Source organism: Prionailurus viverrinus, chromosome A1, assembly GCF_022837055.1.
Source record: "Prionailurus viverrinus isolate Anna chromosome A1, UM_Priviv_1.0, whole genome shotgun sequence".
Taxonomy (NCBI): domain Eukaryota; kingdom Metazoa; phylum Chordata; class Mammalia; order Carnivora; family Felidae; genus Prionailurus; species Prionailurus viverrinus.
Window position 1 is genome coordinate 144919795 of NC_062561.1, and position 15149 is coordinate 144934943.

A 15149-nucleotide genomic window follows, 5' to 3' on the forward strand; every position below is an offset into this window, starting at 1 on the left:
TATTCTGTAAGGAGTTCATGTTTTATTATAACATGTTAGTTTATTCTTATACAGAATAGAACCAATAGCCAGAAATAGAAGTAAGGAAGCTAGTTTTCTCTACAGATACAAATTTAACTAAAAGACCTTTAAAATCAACATATGAGCCAGCTGAAAGCAACTTGAAAACTTTACATGAATTGGTATTTCATTACTATGAGAGATAGTGTTTTACTCACTTTATTATTTTTTTATAATGATATTTTATAAAGACCAACCCCATTTTTTTGAGTTTATTTGTTTGAGAGAGAGAGCACAAGTAGGGGAGGGACAGAGAGAGAGAGAGAGAGAAGGAACCCAGAGCAGGCTTTGCACTGTCAGTGTGGAGGCTGATGTAGGGCTTGAACACAAGAACCTTGAGATCATGACCTGAGCTGAGGTCAGACACTTAACTCACTGGGCCACTCAGGCACCCCTGTTTTACTCATTTTAGAATGAAGACTAGGGAACTGGAGAGAGAACCAGGAAGTTAAATTGTTTTTCAGCTCTTCCTCAGTCTGGTTTTTATAGTGCAGCTGAGTTATTTTGGGGTGTGTGTGTGTGTGTGTGTGTGTGTGTGTGTGTGTTTCTTTAAAGTTTACTTATTTCTTTTGAGAGAGAGCGTGCAAGTGTGCAAGTGTAGAGGGATGAGTGGGGGAGGGGCAGAGAGAAAGGAAGACACAGAATCCGAAGCAGGCTCCAGGTTCCGAGCCGTCAGCACAGAGCCTGATGTAGGGCTTGAACTCATGAACTGTGAGATCATGACCTAAGCTGAAGTCCAATGCTTAACTGACAGAGCCACTTAGTCGCCCCTATTTCAAATGCAACTTTTATCACATTGTGACATTTGCATTGAATAGTAAAAACTCCCAAGTAGTTTAAATAAAAATAATGGGGGGTGGAACGCCTAGCTGGCTCAATCAGAGCGTGTTACTCTTAATCTCAGGGTTTGAGCCCCACATTGGGTATAGAGACTACTCAAAAATAAAAAAATCTTAAAAAAATGTTTTGGAGCTTGTTACCGTTTGTAAGAAAGTAGTCTACCTCTGGTCTAAATAGAAGTTCAGTTTAGAAGTCTTAGAAAATGTAACATCTTTGTGATAATTTTAATTTGGCTCTCCTGAATAACATTGTATCTCTCTTTTAATTAGATGAACAAGATTACCTCCGAGATGTGCAAAATGTATATGATTCTAACCACTGTTCAGTTTCTTCAGCGTTGGCTTCCTCGTTACTACCAAAGGATCAACAATGCATTAATTGTTGTGCCTCATCAGAAACATGCTATGAAACAAATCAGATTTCTCTGAACAAAACACTTGAGGGACTAACTTCTATACAAAATGAAAAAAATGTAACAGGACTTGATCTGCTTTCTTCTGTGGATGGTGGCACTTCAGATGAAATCCAGCCTCTGTATATGGGACGATGTAGTAAACCTGTCTGTGACCTGATAAGTGACATGGGTAACTTAGTTCATGTAACAAATAGTGAAGAAGATATTAAACGATTATTGCCAGATGATTTTAAGTCTAGTGCAGATTCTTTGATTGGATTGGATTTATCTTCAGTGTCAGAAACTCTTCATGCCTCTTCAACAGACCATGATAATAATACTGTCAGAGAGGAACAGAATGATGTCCACTCTGAATTACAAAATAGAGAAATTAGTGGAGCTGAAGAGTTGGGTATGAAAGTAGATACAACACCTTCAGATTCATGTAATTACAGCGGAAAAGAGAATTTAAAGGATAAAAAGATCTCTAATCAGTTAGAACCAGTTGTTGATGGTTTTAACATGCCATCTGCTTTGACTCAACAAAGTTCTAAAATGTTTGATACCAAAGACAACCTACAACGCAAGAACCAGCCATGTGAATTACTAAAAGCTGATAGCTGTTTGGTGGAAGATGAAGTAGATGTGGCAGTCATAGCTGCCACAGAATGTTTAAAAGAAGGAGACTGCACAAGTGCTGTGCCCTGCAGTGTTCCAAAAAATGAAGATTTATACTTACATGACTCAAATTCAAAAGATGAAAATTTCAAATTACCTGACTTTTCCTTTCAGGAAGATAGGACTCCTGTATTTGTAAAACAATCTGCAAAAGAAGACTCAAGAAATATAGGTCTTAAAGATAATCAAGATACAATCCAAGATTCCTCTCCAGCTTTACAGGTTTCAGATGAAGAGATCTATTCCTCATTGACCTGTCTTCCAGTACCTGGGTCTTTGTGTGGATCATTAATTGAAAGTAAAGCACATGGTGATTGTTTATCACAGAATGGACATAAAGATAACATACAAGACACAGTGACAGTCCATGAAGAAATACAGAAGAGTGTTATTCTGGGTGGGGAACCGTTGAAGGAGACTGATCATTTGAAACAGGAAAAATGTGAAAACGTAATTGAAAAGGTGGGAGATAGAAAGGAAGAGTCCAACCAGATGGTAATCAGAGTTGAATCTTTGGATTACCCTGGTAACACAAATTCTTCTACAGCTACAGAATCTCAATTGGAGCTTTCTGGTGCTGATGCCCCAGAGTTTCCTGATGGTTGTGAAGGTCTCCCTTTTTTAAGCACTGATATCAATGGGCAAGACTTAGATTACTTTAATATTGATGAAGGTATGAAAAGTGGAACACTAATTAGTGATGCTGAACTTGATGCCTTTCTAACTGAACAGTATCTTCAGACTAGTAACATAAAAGCCTTTGAAGAAAATGTGAATGACTCAAAATCTGAAATGAATCAGATAGATGTGAAAGGCCTAGATGATGGAAATGTCAGTAATACATATTTCAATGCTGAAACAGGAGCTACTGGGGAAAGTCTTGGTATTAATATGATTTGTGAAACAGTTGATAAACAAAATACAACAGAAAATGGTGGCCTTTCTTTAGGGGAAAAAAGTACAATTGCAAATGAACAAGGGTTACCTAACAATAAATCTGAGATTATGAATGAATTATCAGTCTCTGATATTAATAGTCAGTCTGTTCATGTTGGAGGGGCTAGACCTAAGCAATTGTTTAGCATTCCATCAAGACCAGGGAGTTCAAAGGAACCAGGTAAACCAGATGTTCCAAATATCCCTGAAAGCGAACCCAGCACAACAAATACCATTGTTCCAACCACTTGTACTACTGATTCTACAGCTGATCCTCAGGTTAGCTTCAACTCTAATTACATTGATATAGAAAGTAATTTTGAAGGTGGATCCACTTTTATAACTGTGAGTCAAGAATCTCTACCTGTAAACACTTGCAAAGAAGGCCTGGTTTTGGGCCTAAAACAACCTACTTGGGTTCCTGATTCAGAAGCTCCAAACTGTATGAACTGCCAGGTCAAATTTACTTTTACGAAAAGGCGACACCACTGCCGAGCATGTGGGAAAGTAAGTTATAAAAATCTTTGTTTTTTATTCTTTTGAAACATTTATTTTTTTTAACATTTATTTATCTTGAGAGAGAGTGTGTGCACATGTATGAGTGAGTGGGTGGAGGGGCAGAGAGAGAGGAGAGAGAGAAAATCCCAACCAGGCTCTGTGCTGACAGCACAGAGCCCGACTTGGGGCTCAATCCCACAAGCTGGGAGATCATGACCTGAGCTAAAACCAAGAATCGGACACATAATGGACTGAGGTGCTCCTATTCTTTTGAGACATTTAAAATGAAATTTAATGTTATAAAACGGATTGATAGATGATTTAAAGTTTTAGTTTAAAATCACTATTTTTCACCTACGTGGAAATAAATAAAACACTTTCATTTTATAGATTGCTTGAGAATGAATAAATGTCACATTGTCATTAGTATTACATACTGGGAAATAAGGAATACTAATTACTAGTTTTTATGAAATCTAAAGAATATGTGTCTTTATCTCTCTAACATTTACACTTGAGATGTCCCAAATTCATTATATCCCCCTGAGTCCTTGAAGTCTTAATTTCAAGACCATTTTGCAGTTAGTGTTAGAGAGTCTATCTAGGGAAACACTGGGAGAAAGAAAAACAAATTGGTTGCCACAAGGTTCAGAATGCTGAAGCTGGCGTTGTTTGCATTCTGACTGCATTGACTATAAACTCTAAGGGTTTCCTATAGAAATAACATTTAATTCTTTCAATTTTTTAATTTATATTCATTTATTTTCACTTTATTTATTTTAAAGAGAAAGAGAGTGAGTAGGGGAGGGGGCAGAGGGAGAGAGAGAACCCCAAACAGCTCCATGCTCAGCACAGACCCCAATGTGACCTGAGCTGAAATCAAAAGTTGGATGCTCAACCGACTAAGCCACCCAGGCACCCCAACATTGCATTTTTTATTCAGCACTGATTTTCAGTATTGGGTTGGTTTCAGATCACTTTTCTTTTAGAAAAAAATGACATTCTACCTTTATTTTTTATTTATTTTTTTTTTCAACATTTATTTATTTTTTGGGACAGAGAGAGACAGAGCATGAACGGGGGAGGGGCAGAGAGAGAGGGAGACACAGAATCGGAAACAGGCTCCAGGCTCCGAGCCATCAGCCCAGAGCCTGACGCGGGGCTCGAACTCCTGGACCGCGAGATCGTGACCTGGCTGAAGTCGGACGCTTAACCGACTGCGCCACCCAGGCGCCCCTCTACCTTTAAAAGTTGTAAAGGACCACAGAAAACTTTAAATTGTAAAGTTACTCATTAAAGAAAAATTTTGTTCCTTTCCAATGAACAGAATTGACTTAAAGGAATTCCCCTTGTGAGAGATACAATTTTATTTTTATTTTTTTATTATTAAAAAAATTTTTTTTAAAGTTTTATTTATTTTTGAGAGAGAGTGAGAGAGCAAGAGCCGGGGAGGAGCAGAGAGAGAGAGAGAGAGAGAGAGAGAGAGAGAATCCAAAGTAGACTCTAGGCTTTGAGCTGTCAGCCCAGAGCCTGATGTGGGGCTCAAACTCATGAACCACAAGATCGTGACATGAGCTGAATTCAATGCTTAACCAACTGAGCCACCTAGCCACTCCAGAGATATGATTTTAAGTTGCAGAAACCTCATTGAAGTAAAACAAAAAATAATTATTTTAATAACTATGATTATGGTGATTAGAAAAATTATTTATGTCATCAAAAAAATGGTGTTTGGTTAATTAGATTTTGGGCTTCCTCTCTCCCTGCCTCCTGTAGGTATAAACATGCTTGACACAAAACCAAATTCGATATTTTATTCTTTATAGGTCTTTTGTGGTGTCTGTTGTAATAGGAAGTGTAAACTGCAATATCTAGAAAAGGAAGCAAGAGTATGTGTAGTCTGCTTTGAGTCTATAAGTAAAGGTGAGTATTAACTTGACATATTTTCTTCCAGTAATTGAATATATCTTAAAAACAATTGGATTGTGACAAAGAAAAACTTCTTTATTTTCTTAAGGCGAGGACCTAGTGTTGACTTATCTGGCTTAGGTGGGCCATCCCACGGCTTGGTTTCTCTTCTTTTTGTTCTACTCTCACAATTAATACTACCAATCCGGAAAGGAAGCAGTTTCTGGAGTGGCAGTTCATTAACTTTTAACAGGTACCAAGTCCCTAAATGCTGCATTTCATCTGCCTATTTGTTTTGTCAACATCATTGTCATCCTTATCATCTTAATATAAACTTTTATAGAATAGTTACTGTTGAATAGTATTTAGTGTTACACACTAATAGCATAAGGCAAGATAATTGTTCCCACCCTTTGGAAAATTATAATCTAAGATGGGAATAAAAAATAAGGTAGTAATATTTATGATTTTATATATAAATTCATAGAACTGTCACAGTATTAGCACATTTTTGTCTCATATTTTTTTCCCTTCTCAATTTTAGAATTTTGTTTGTATGAATTTCCCATTGTTTCTGGCTCCCTACCTTAGCTACCATTATCAGCAAGTCTTGGTAGTCTTATTTGTGTTCTCACAGTGTGTGTGTGTGTGTGTGTGTGTGTGTGTGTGTGTGTTGTATTGTGCTTTTTCCCTCAAATACACATTTGCTCTTTTGAGTACTTCTTGGCATTTTGAAAGATTTGTTGACAGTTTAATTCCCAGCAAATATGACTTGGGACTTTTCAATACCAGGCCTGTGCTTTTAGCTCAGGTACTGCTTCCCCTGTTAGCCAGGAGAATAAATACCTGATAATAATTTGTTTTTCTCTTTTGAATGAAGATAAAATTTTTCATCAGTTTTCCAAAAAGCTCTGATGGGAGTCTATTAGCCTGAGGTAAGCTACTTTACTCCCTGTTGTTGCCCCTTGCTCTGGAAGATAACAGAGTGTGAACTTTTTATATTTCCATATTACCAACATTGTTTATGAAGAGGTTAGTTTAAGACTTTATAGTTGTTTTGGTTTTTTTCCCATGCTGTTTCAGTAGCCCCAGAAGACTGCTGGTGCTGGTGGCCAGACAGCCTGCTAGAATTCAGGAATAGAATTCAGGCTCCCACATAATTCTCTCTCCCTACTTGAAAAAAAATAAAATAGCCACTAATATTTGAAACATTATTTGAGTTGACATGTCAGAGTTTTAAGTGAACATTCAAACATTTTGACTGTAAGGTACCAGGAGAAAAGACGCAGTCATTAAAGAGACTCAGTAGGATTTTGGGATCATGCTTTGGTTTCTCAAAGAAAATATCTTGGAATGAATTTGGTTATTTAGTTATCTGTTTTATTTATTCTGTATGATACCTTCTAGAATATATTCTCACAGTTCTATTTAACATTAATTTATACACCACAAGAAAACAAACACAAGTTATTTTAATAATCAACTTTAGGGTTGAAGATGGTAGAAGTGACCATTTAAAATAATGTTATTAAATAAGATGAGAAAGATGGCTCAAGAAGGGTTGTTAGATTCCATAAAGGATTAAGAAGAAAAGATAGTTTAAATAGAGATTATGGATAATGAGGAAGCTGTGCTGAGACTGTGTAAGTTTCAAGGAAGCCCGCATGTGAGTGCCATTAGGTAGATTTGGGGCAAGTTGGACATTACTCAAAACTCAGAGTAAGATGTTTGGATTTTATTTGGTGAGGGGAAGCTGATTCATGAGAGTGCTGTCATTCAGTGGCCTTTGAGGAAGATGACTGTAGCAGTGGCAACATATCTAGCAGATTGGTTTGGAGAAATGCTGAAGGGAGAGCTCTCAGTGCCTGTTCTATGTTATTTGGATAAAAATCATTCACCAACATTTAAGCAACATTTTGCATTTTGGAGCTCTAGCTGTGAAAGAATATATTTCCTGTTCTCATGGAACTTATGACCTCATGGAGCTTAGGAATGTGGGGAGAGATGGATAGTTAGGAAAGAGAATATCAGATGGCGATAATATCCTAAATGAAAATAAAAGATTATAAGAGGGATGGATAGTACCGGATTGGTAACAAAAAGTAGTGTTTTTTAATGTTGGGCAGAATAAGGCTTTATGATATGACATGAGAGCAGAGACTTAAAGTGGGAGAATAAAGCTGAGAATAAAGTGAGTATTTGTGGAAGAACATTCCAGGCAGAGAGAATAAGAGCCAAGACTCTAAGCTAGGAGAGTGCTTATTTGACTTGTTGAAGAACAAGGAGGCCTGGTGGCTGGATCCTAATGAGCAAGTGGGATCGTAGTGAGAGATGAGGTCAGAGAGCTAAGTGGGAAGACGGAGGAGGTAGGGATGTAGACTGTGTAGGGTCTTGTGAGCCACTGTAACAACTGGGATTTTCACTCCAGTTGGGAACCAATTAAAGTATTTTAAACAGGAATGATGTGATAGGATTTATGTCTTAAAAGAATCACACTGAACTGTGTCAAAAACAGACTGTAGGGGTAACAAGGACAAAAACCAAGACAGTCATATTAAATAGCAGTTATTTCCTTTAGTAGATATCAAACATATGCTAAATAGAATATTGAGACAATTGGTAACTTATAGTGAAGTAGGGTGCTGCCAGCTGGAGTAAGGTCATTGTCTTTGCCAAGTGCCACTTCTTTTTCTTGCTTAGCCATTGAGTTCTTTCTCCTCACAACTTGAAAAAATAGATAATTTATCATAATTTACTTTGAAGTTCAAAAATATTTTAATATTTTAATATTTTTCCCCTTTATAGCTCAGGCATTCGAAAGGATGATGAGTCCAACTGGTTCTAATCTTAAATCTAATCATTCTGATGAATGTGCCAACATCCAGCCTCTTCAGGAGAGTCAAACTTCCAGTATACCTTCACCTACAACTTTACCGATCTCAGCCCTTAAACAACCAAGTGTTGAAGGTAATTAGAAGAAAATGCTGTGTCTTAGACTAAAGATAATTTTTAATGGAATTTTTCTAGTTTGATAGAGTCTAGCGAGGACTAGACTAGATATCAGAAGAAATTTAGTACAGGGAACTGGTAGGTATATGTGTTAGAAGGCTGGAAGAGCAAAAATGGCATGCTCAAGTGACTCAGAGATTGTTAACTGCAGGAAACAACCACTACCCATAGGGTTGGGGTAATGAACGGTGAAAGGCAGTATTCTAGAACTCAGTGCAGGAGTACCAGGAGGTGTTTGGTTCTCAGAACTGGGATTCAGGGCTTGGGGTACTATGTGGCTGGTATTGTGATTTCTGGGGGAGCACCACGTGGCAAATCCTGGAACCATCAAGGGCTCTCATACAATTGGTGTTCAGTTGAGCAAAGGAGTGATCCAGGCTTGATATTAGGAGTACTGAAAATTGCATGGCATGCACGTGTATCTGGTGGTACTGCTGCTGTAAGGATCCTGGAAGGAATTGGAAACAGAATTCCTTCTCTTCCCACCTTCCAGTCTCCCACCAACACTATTGGCAGAACATGGTCAGAGCCAACCAGCAAGGGGGTCTGGCAGTTGCACTTTCCAGACTTTAGCCTGGCATCAAAGAGCACCTTATATAGAAGGGTGGGCTTAGGTTTGAGAGACAAGTAACATCTCCCTTTCTTCAAAAATCTGTTTTTAAATGTATATTTTACTACAATAAAAATGTTTTTAAAACCTATTTAAAAATCTTTGGGTTCTCTGGTCTTTTTTTTACAGCTGTTGTAGTTTAGGGTCTTCAGTAAAGCCTGTGTACATTTTTAAAAAATGTTTATGAGAGAGAGAGAGAGAATGAGAGAGAATGAGTGGGGTAGGGGCAGAGAGAGAGGGAGACACAGAATCCAAAGCACCTCCAGGCTCTGAGCTGTCAGCACAGAGCCCAAAGCAGGCCTCAGACTCATGAACTGTGAGATCATGACCTGAGCCGAAGTTGGACGCTCAACGACTGAGCCACCCAGGTGACCCAGTCTGTGTACATTTTTAAAGTAAACTGTTAGCCTCTAACTTGCTAGAAGATAAGTGTAAATGTCAGTTAAAGGCAGATTCAGATACTTCTGATAATTATTTTGGATTTCAGTTTATCTTTTTAATTTTAAGTATACTTTTAAAAAAAAATTTTTTAAATGTCTTTACTTTAGAGAGAGAGAGAGAGAGGGACAGAGCGTGAGGAGGGGAGGGACAGAGAGAGAGAGGGAGGTACAGAATCTGAAGCAGGCGCCAGGCTCTGAGCTGTCAGCACAGAGCCCAATGCAGGGCTTGAACTCACTATGAGATCATGACCTGAGCTGTTGGATGCTTAGTTGGAGGTTTGGATGCTTAACCGACTGAGCCATCCAGGCGCCCCTCAGTTTATCTCTTAATACAGCTGTTTTCCATTTGTCATTATAATTTAAATAAGATTCAGAATATATGGTTGTATGTTATAGCTCTAAAATGAATAAATATACTTTATTTTTTTTTTTTCAACGTTTATTTATTTTTGGGACAGAGAGAGACAGAGCATGAACGGGGGAGGGGCAGAGAGAGAGGGAGACACAGAATCGGAAACAGGCTCCAGGCTCTGAGCCATCAGCCCAGAGCCCGACGCGGGGCTCGAACTCGCGGACCACGAGATCGTGACCTGGCTGAAGTCGGACGCTTAACCGACTGCACCACCCAGGCGCCCCAGAATAAATATACTTTAAAAATATTTACATATTCTAGGGGCGCCTGAGTGGCTCAGTCGGTTAAGCGTCTGACTTTGGCTCAGGTCATGATCCCATGGTTCATGAGTTCGAGCCCCGCATCGGGCTCTGTGCTGACAGAGCCTGGAGCCTGCTTCAGATTCTGTGTCTCCCTCTCTCTCTGCCCCTCCCCCGCTCTCGCTCTCTCTCTCTCTCTCTCTCTCTCTCTCACAAATAAACATTAAAAAAAAATTTTTTTTAAATATTTACATATTGTCTTATCTTGACATCCTAAATTATTAAATTATAAAAGTATTGCAGATACATGAAAGATACCGTATTTAAATTTTTTTTAACATTTATTTATTTCTGAGACAGAGACAGAGTGCAAGTGGGGAAAGGGCAAAGAGAGAGGGAGACAGAATCTGAAGCAGGCTTCAGGTTTTGAGCTGTCAGCACAGAGCCTGGTGTGAGGCTCAAACTCACAAATCCTGAGATCATGACCTGAGCCGAAGTCAGATGCTTAACTGACTGAGCCCCCAGGCGCCCCCGAAAGATACCTTATTTAGAATGTCTATCCATAATGCAAAAGTTATGTGTGATGCCAGTTTTCTCAGTGTTATCTGTATTATGTTCTAGAAGGTAGATGTCAATCTTTTGATTTTTATATTCTAAAACCATCTGGCAGCTTTTTTCATAACCTCCATCTGTGGATGCTTTGTAATAAAAGAGAACATATATTTATGCTGATAGCTAATTATTTTCTCCAAATTTGGGAGGGAAATATTAATAAAATCCAATATCCACATTGTAAGAACAAAAATTATTATGCTTTTTGTTAAGTAAATTAAAAATAAGAAATGACCTCTGATGCACAAGTGATCTTGTTGCCCTTTTTAGACTTTTTATACTTCTTTCTGTTTTTCCATGTTTTTCTTTGCTTATCTACCATCCTCCAGTCTACTCCATTTTTCCACCTTGTGCCGTGGTCTTTAAATTTTATTCAGTTTTCGCTCACTCCTCAGAAACGTATGCTTAGTAATACAGGCTTTAAATCTGCCCCCAGTGTCCTAAAGATATAACCTCTCCTGTCCACTTATTCTGAGTATGTAATTCCCAGTGTTACTCCTTCCTTTTTTATGAATTAGGAAAAGACTTCCATTCTGGGTAGATGAATCATAAAAGGTCATTTCTCTAGGCCTTTGCAATCCTGAGAAGGCAGGTCTTGCCAATGGGTAGCAAGAAGCTTTTGAAATCACTTCCCAACTGATTTAGTATTAAATCATTGTAATATTACCAAATTCAAGTACTTTACTTTATAAACTGATCCTAGGATTATGCTCCAAAGAACAGAAGAGAGTATGGTTCGCAGATGGTATACTGCCCAATGGTGAGGTTGCAGATACAACAAAATTATCCTCTGGAAGTAAAAGATGTCCTGAAGACGTTAGTCCTCTCTTGCCTGATACGCCCTTGGTAAGGAATCTAAAGAATGACTTGTTGATTTAATAAGATTTTATTTTAAGTATATTCTGTAGCATGATTATTATAGTACTTATTTTTTTAATACTGTGAGCTTCCTAAAGTGAGAAATATGTGATGTAGTGAATATATTTTAGATTTTACCTTTTTTAAAAACATTTATTTTGAGAGAGAGAAAGAGAACATGCATGTGAGAGGGAAGGGCAGAGAGAGAGGGAGAGAGAACCCTCAGCAAGTTCCACCCTGTCAGGGCAGAGCCCAACATGGGGCTCAGTCTCACAAGCTGTGAGATCATGACCTGAGCAGAAATCAAGAGCCAGGTGCTTAACTGACTGAGCCACCCAGCCACCCCAGATTTTACCTTTTTTAATGTCAGTTTAAGGTAATGATTCTCAGACTTTTTGCTCTCAGGATGCCTTTATGCTCTTAAAACTTACTTAGACCTTCAAAGAGCTACTATAGGTTATGTGGGTTATACCTAGTGATAATTCCTGTATTAAAATTGTGAAAAATATAAAAGTTAATTTAAAAATAAATTTGTCATATTAATAGAAGTAGTATTTTTATAGACATTTCAAAATAAAAGTTGAGTGAGAGGAATGACACTTTCATATTTTTGCAAAATTCTTTGATGTCTGTCTTAATACAAGATTCTCACATCTGCTTCCATATTCAGTCTGTTGTGTTATGTTGCTTTTGGTTAAATTATATGAAGAAAATCCTAGGACCTCACTGACTCCCTGAAAGGATCTTGAGGATCTCAGAGATCTCTGACTCACATTAAAAAAATTTTTTTTCCTAATCTTTATTTATTTTTGAGAGCTAGAGAGACAGAGTGCAAGCAGGGGAGGAACAGAGAGAGGGTGGGGGACATAGAATCCAAAGCAGGCTCCAGGCTCTGAGCTGTCAGCAAAGAGCCTGACGCGGGGCTCGAACCCACAAACCATGAGATCATGACCTGAGCTGATGTCGGACGCTTAACCGACTGAGCCACCCAGGCGCCCCCCTGACTTACGTTTTAAGAACCACTAGTGTAGCAAAATAGAACTGAGATTTAGTAATTCAGTAATAAAACTGAGATTTAATTTAGACTAATATGTGTTTAGTGATTTTCATACATTCAATAAAGTATCTGATAGTGGTATTTATGTTTGCATTTAAACAAATATGCTAGGTGTTAAATAAAAGATAAGTAAGACGGAATCCCAGCCCACTAAGAACTCTTATTGTAAAGTAGCAAAATATTAATAGAAGTGAGTATTAATACGTGAAATTGGAATGCTTTTACTCAGTAAACAAATTTATTGAGCATCTACTCTGTGCCAGTTACCTGATTTATCCTGGGTATAGACAAGATTGTCATGTATCCTACTCTGTTTAAATTCACATAGCATATAAACCTATGCTTTTTTGTCGGGGTTCATGAGCTAGAATTTACAAATAGCCATAATTACCCAAAGTATGTTTCTTAGCTAACACCTACCCTCAATTGATATTTTAACAAAATAAAAGTTCTAAACAGGCTAGTAAGTTTTACTTGAGTTCAAACTGGTTCTCATTTAATAATGACTCAGCTTTGGCCAGTTCAAAAAGAAAGGGGCTTTACTGAAGCCAGCTTGAAATGTTGTTTATTGGTGGTTACTATTGAGGAATATACCTACCACTCTGCTTCCTAACCACTCCCCTCCCTGCTTTACCTGCTGATCTCTCCCTTGGTCCCCTCCCTACACCCAAGGCTTTTTGGCTATTGTCAGGAGAGTTTAGTTGAACTAAAATTTGCTTAGTGTGTGATATGGTACAGGATCCTGAAGTTCTTCTTGCCTCCTTTTTCTAGTCTATAAAATTAAAGTCATTAACACCTACTGAGTATATGATATAGTAAAGTTAAGTCTTACTCTTCAGAATTTAAAGAAGCAAAATGGTACTGTTTCTTGGCAAATTTGGCTTCTGAAGAATTTCCGAGCCCATTTTCGTTTTATTTATTCTTGTTAAAAAGGTATCTTTGGTTATAGTGATTAACATTTCACAGTTGAACAGAGAATATGAACTGATGCGTTTTGTTTTTTTTTTAATTCCATATTTTACAGACAGTAAACACAGTGGATCATGCCCATTCTACTGCAGTGGAGAAAGCAAACAATGAGATAGGAGAGATTACAAGTGACATAATTCGGAGTCCTATTTCTCAGGTTCCATCTGTGGAAAAACTGCCTATAAACACAGGAACTGAGGGGTTACCTACTTCTTGTTCTTTTACACTAAATGATGATGTTTTTGCAGAAATTGAGGGACCACCTACTCCTACTGATGTCTTAGTTCACAGCAATTTACCTGTTGCTAGTACTTCGGATTATAGGTTACTGTGTGATATTGACAAGAATGTTTGCAATAAGATTAGTCTTCTACCTAATGATGAGGACAGTTTGCCCCCTCTTATGGTTGCATCTGGAGAAAAGGGATCAGGTAGGATAGCAGTTATTTAAATTTTAAAAGAGGGTTTTTTTGAAAGAATGTACTGGTGAATTTTGTGATGTATGAAATGTACTTTTTAGGCTTAGACAATTTGGTTGAAATATGTACTGAAATATGGCTTGGTATCTTAAGTTTACAAAAAGTCTTGTTATGTGAAAACAAATTCTAAAAAGATCTGAACTTTTGAGTTGAATGGATATGATTCATTTATGACATCTTGAGTCCCTAATTTAGAATGAGGCAAAAGTTTAGTTCAGCAGGGAAACTCATTGATTTTTAGTCCTGAAAATATTTCCATTGTGTTAGGGTTTTGTTATTTTTTCCCCTGCCCCCCTCCCCCCATATCATTTTTCTTTAAAGGAGCATAGCACCCAAAGAAGAGAGTATTGGATTGGACAACAAACTAGGAACTTTAGTTCCTCATTTGCTACTTAATACATCTATGACTTGAAGCATGTTATTTAATCTCTATGGGCTTCAGTTTCCTGTGTAAAAGAAGAGAACCTGTACGATCTCTAAGGTCTTTTTCAAGCTGGAGTTTCTGTGGCTAGCTCCCAACTCAGAGTAGTTCCCTAGGATACATCCTTGTCACTCCAGGCATTATGCTGCATCCTGCAACATGAAATGATTATGTTCTGTGCATCATAATATAGGGGAATAAAGCTTAGGATCTCTGTTCTGTCAGTAGGAGCTATTTCATGAATCTGCCTGTAGTGGCAGAAATACCTTAAGTCCTATACTTTGCTTGTTTTCCTGTTGATGGTATCAAGATGTTTTTTGACACTTGGTCACTGACATAGGGCATATGGCAGCAAGCAGTATGTACAATTTGAGAGTTATAAAGTTGTACTTTCAAGAGTTGTAAATTTCAGAATTTATAAATAGAGTGGCTGGCAGTCTGGAATCCACTTTACAAAAATGTGTGTTTTAAAATTTCATAAATATGCTGTGTAATCAATGTATTTGCATATATACTACATATATAATATACTGTGTCAGGGCTTATATGTATTATAGCATTAATATCTTTATGTAAATAGAAAAGAATGAGTACATAATAGTTGTCCAGGGCATTGACTGATTTTTATGAAATGGGTTTGCTTTTGTTACTAAGTTTGATCAAGCTATTGAAGGATTTCTAAATGTGTTTTTTTGTTTTTATTGCAAGCATATTTAACAGGAAGTTATA

At 37.6% G+C, this 15149-nt stretch overlaps 1 protein-coding gene across 3 annotated transcripts in view; it reads left to right on the forward strand.

The window, feature by feature from the left end:
- The window catches only part of ZFYVE16 (zinc finger FYVE-type containing 16), a 53779-nt gene that overhangs the window by 14104 nt on the left and 24526 nt on the right, over positions 1-15149 (forward strand). For all 3 annotated transcript variants that reach the window (XM_047859700.1, XM_047859706.1, XM_047859691.1), the window contains exons 3-7: positions 1170-3415; positions 5233-5329; positions 8120-8281; positions 11340-11482; positions 13576-13951. In XM_047859700.1, coding sequence (XP_047715656.1) covers positions 1170-3415; positions 5233-5329; positions 8120-8281; positions 11340-11482; positions 13576-13951 — 3024 coding nt within the window. The remainder of the gene's footprint in view (positions 1-1169; positions 3416-5232; positions 5330-8119; positions 8282-11339; positions 11483-13575; positions 13952-15149) is intronic.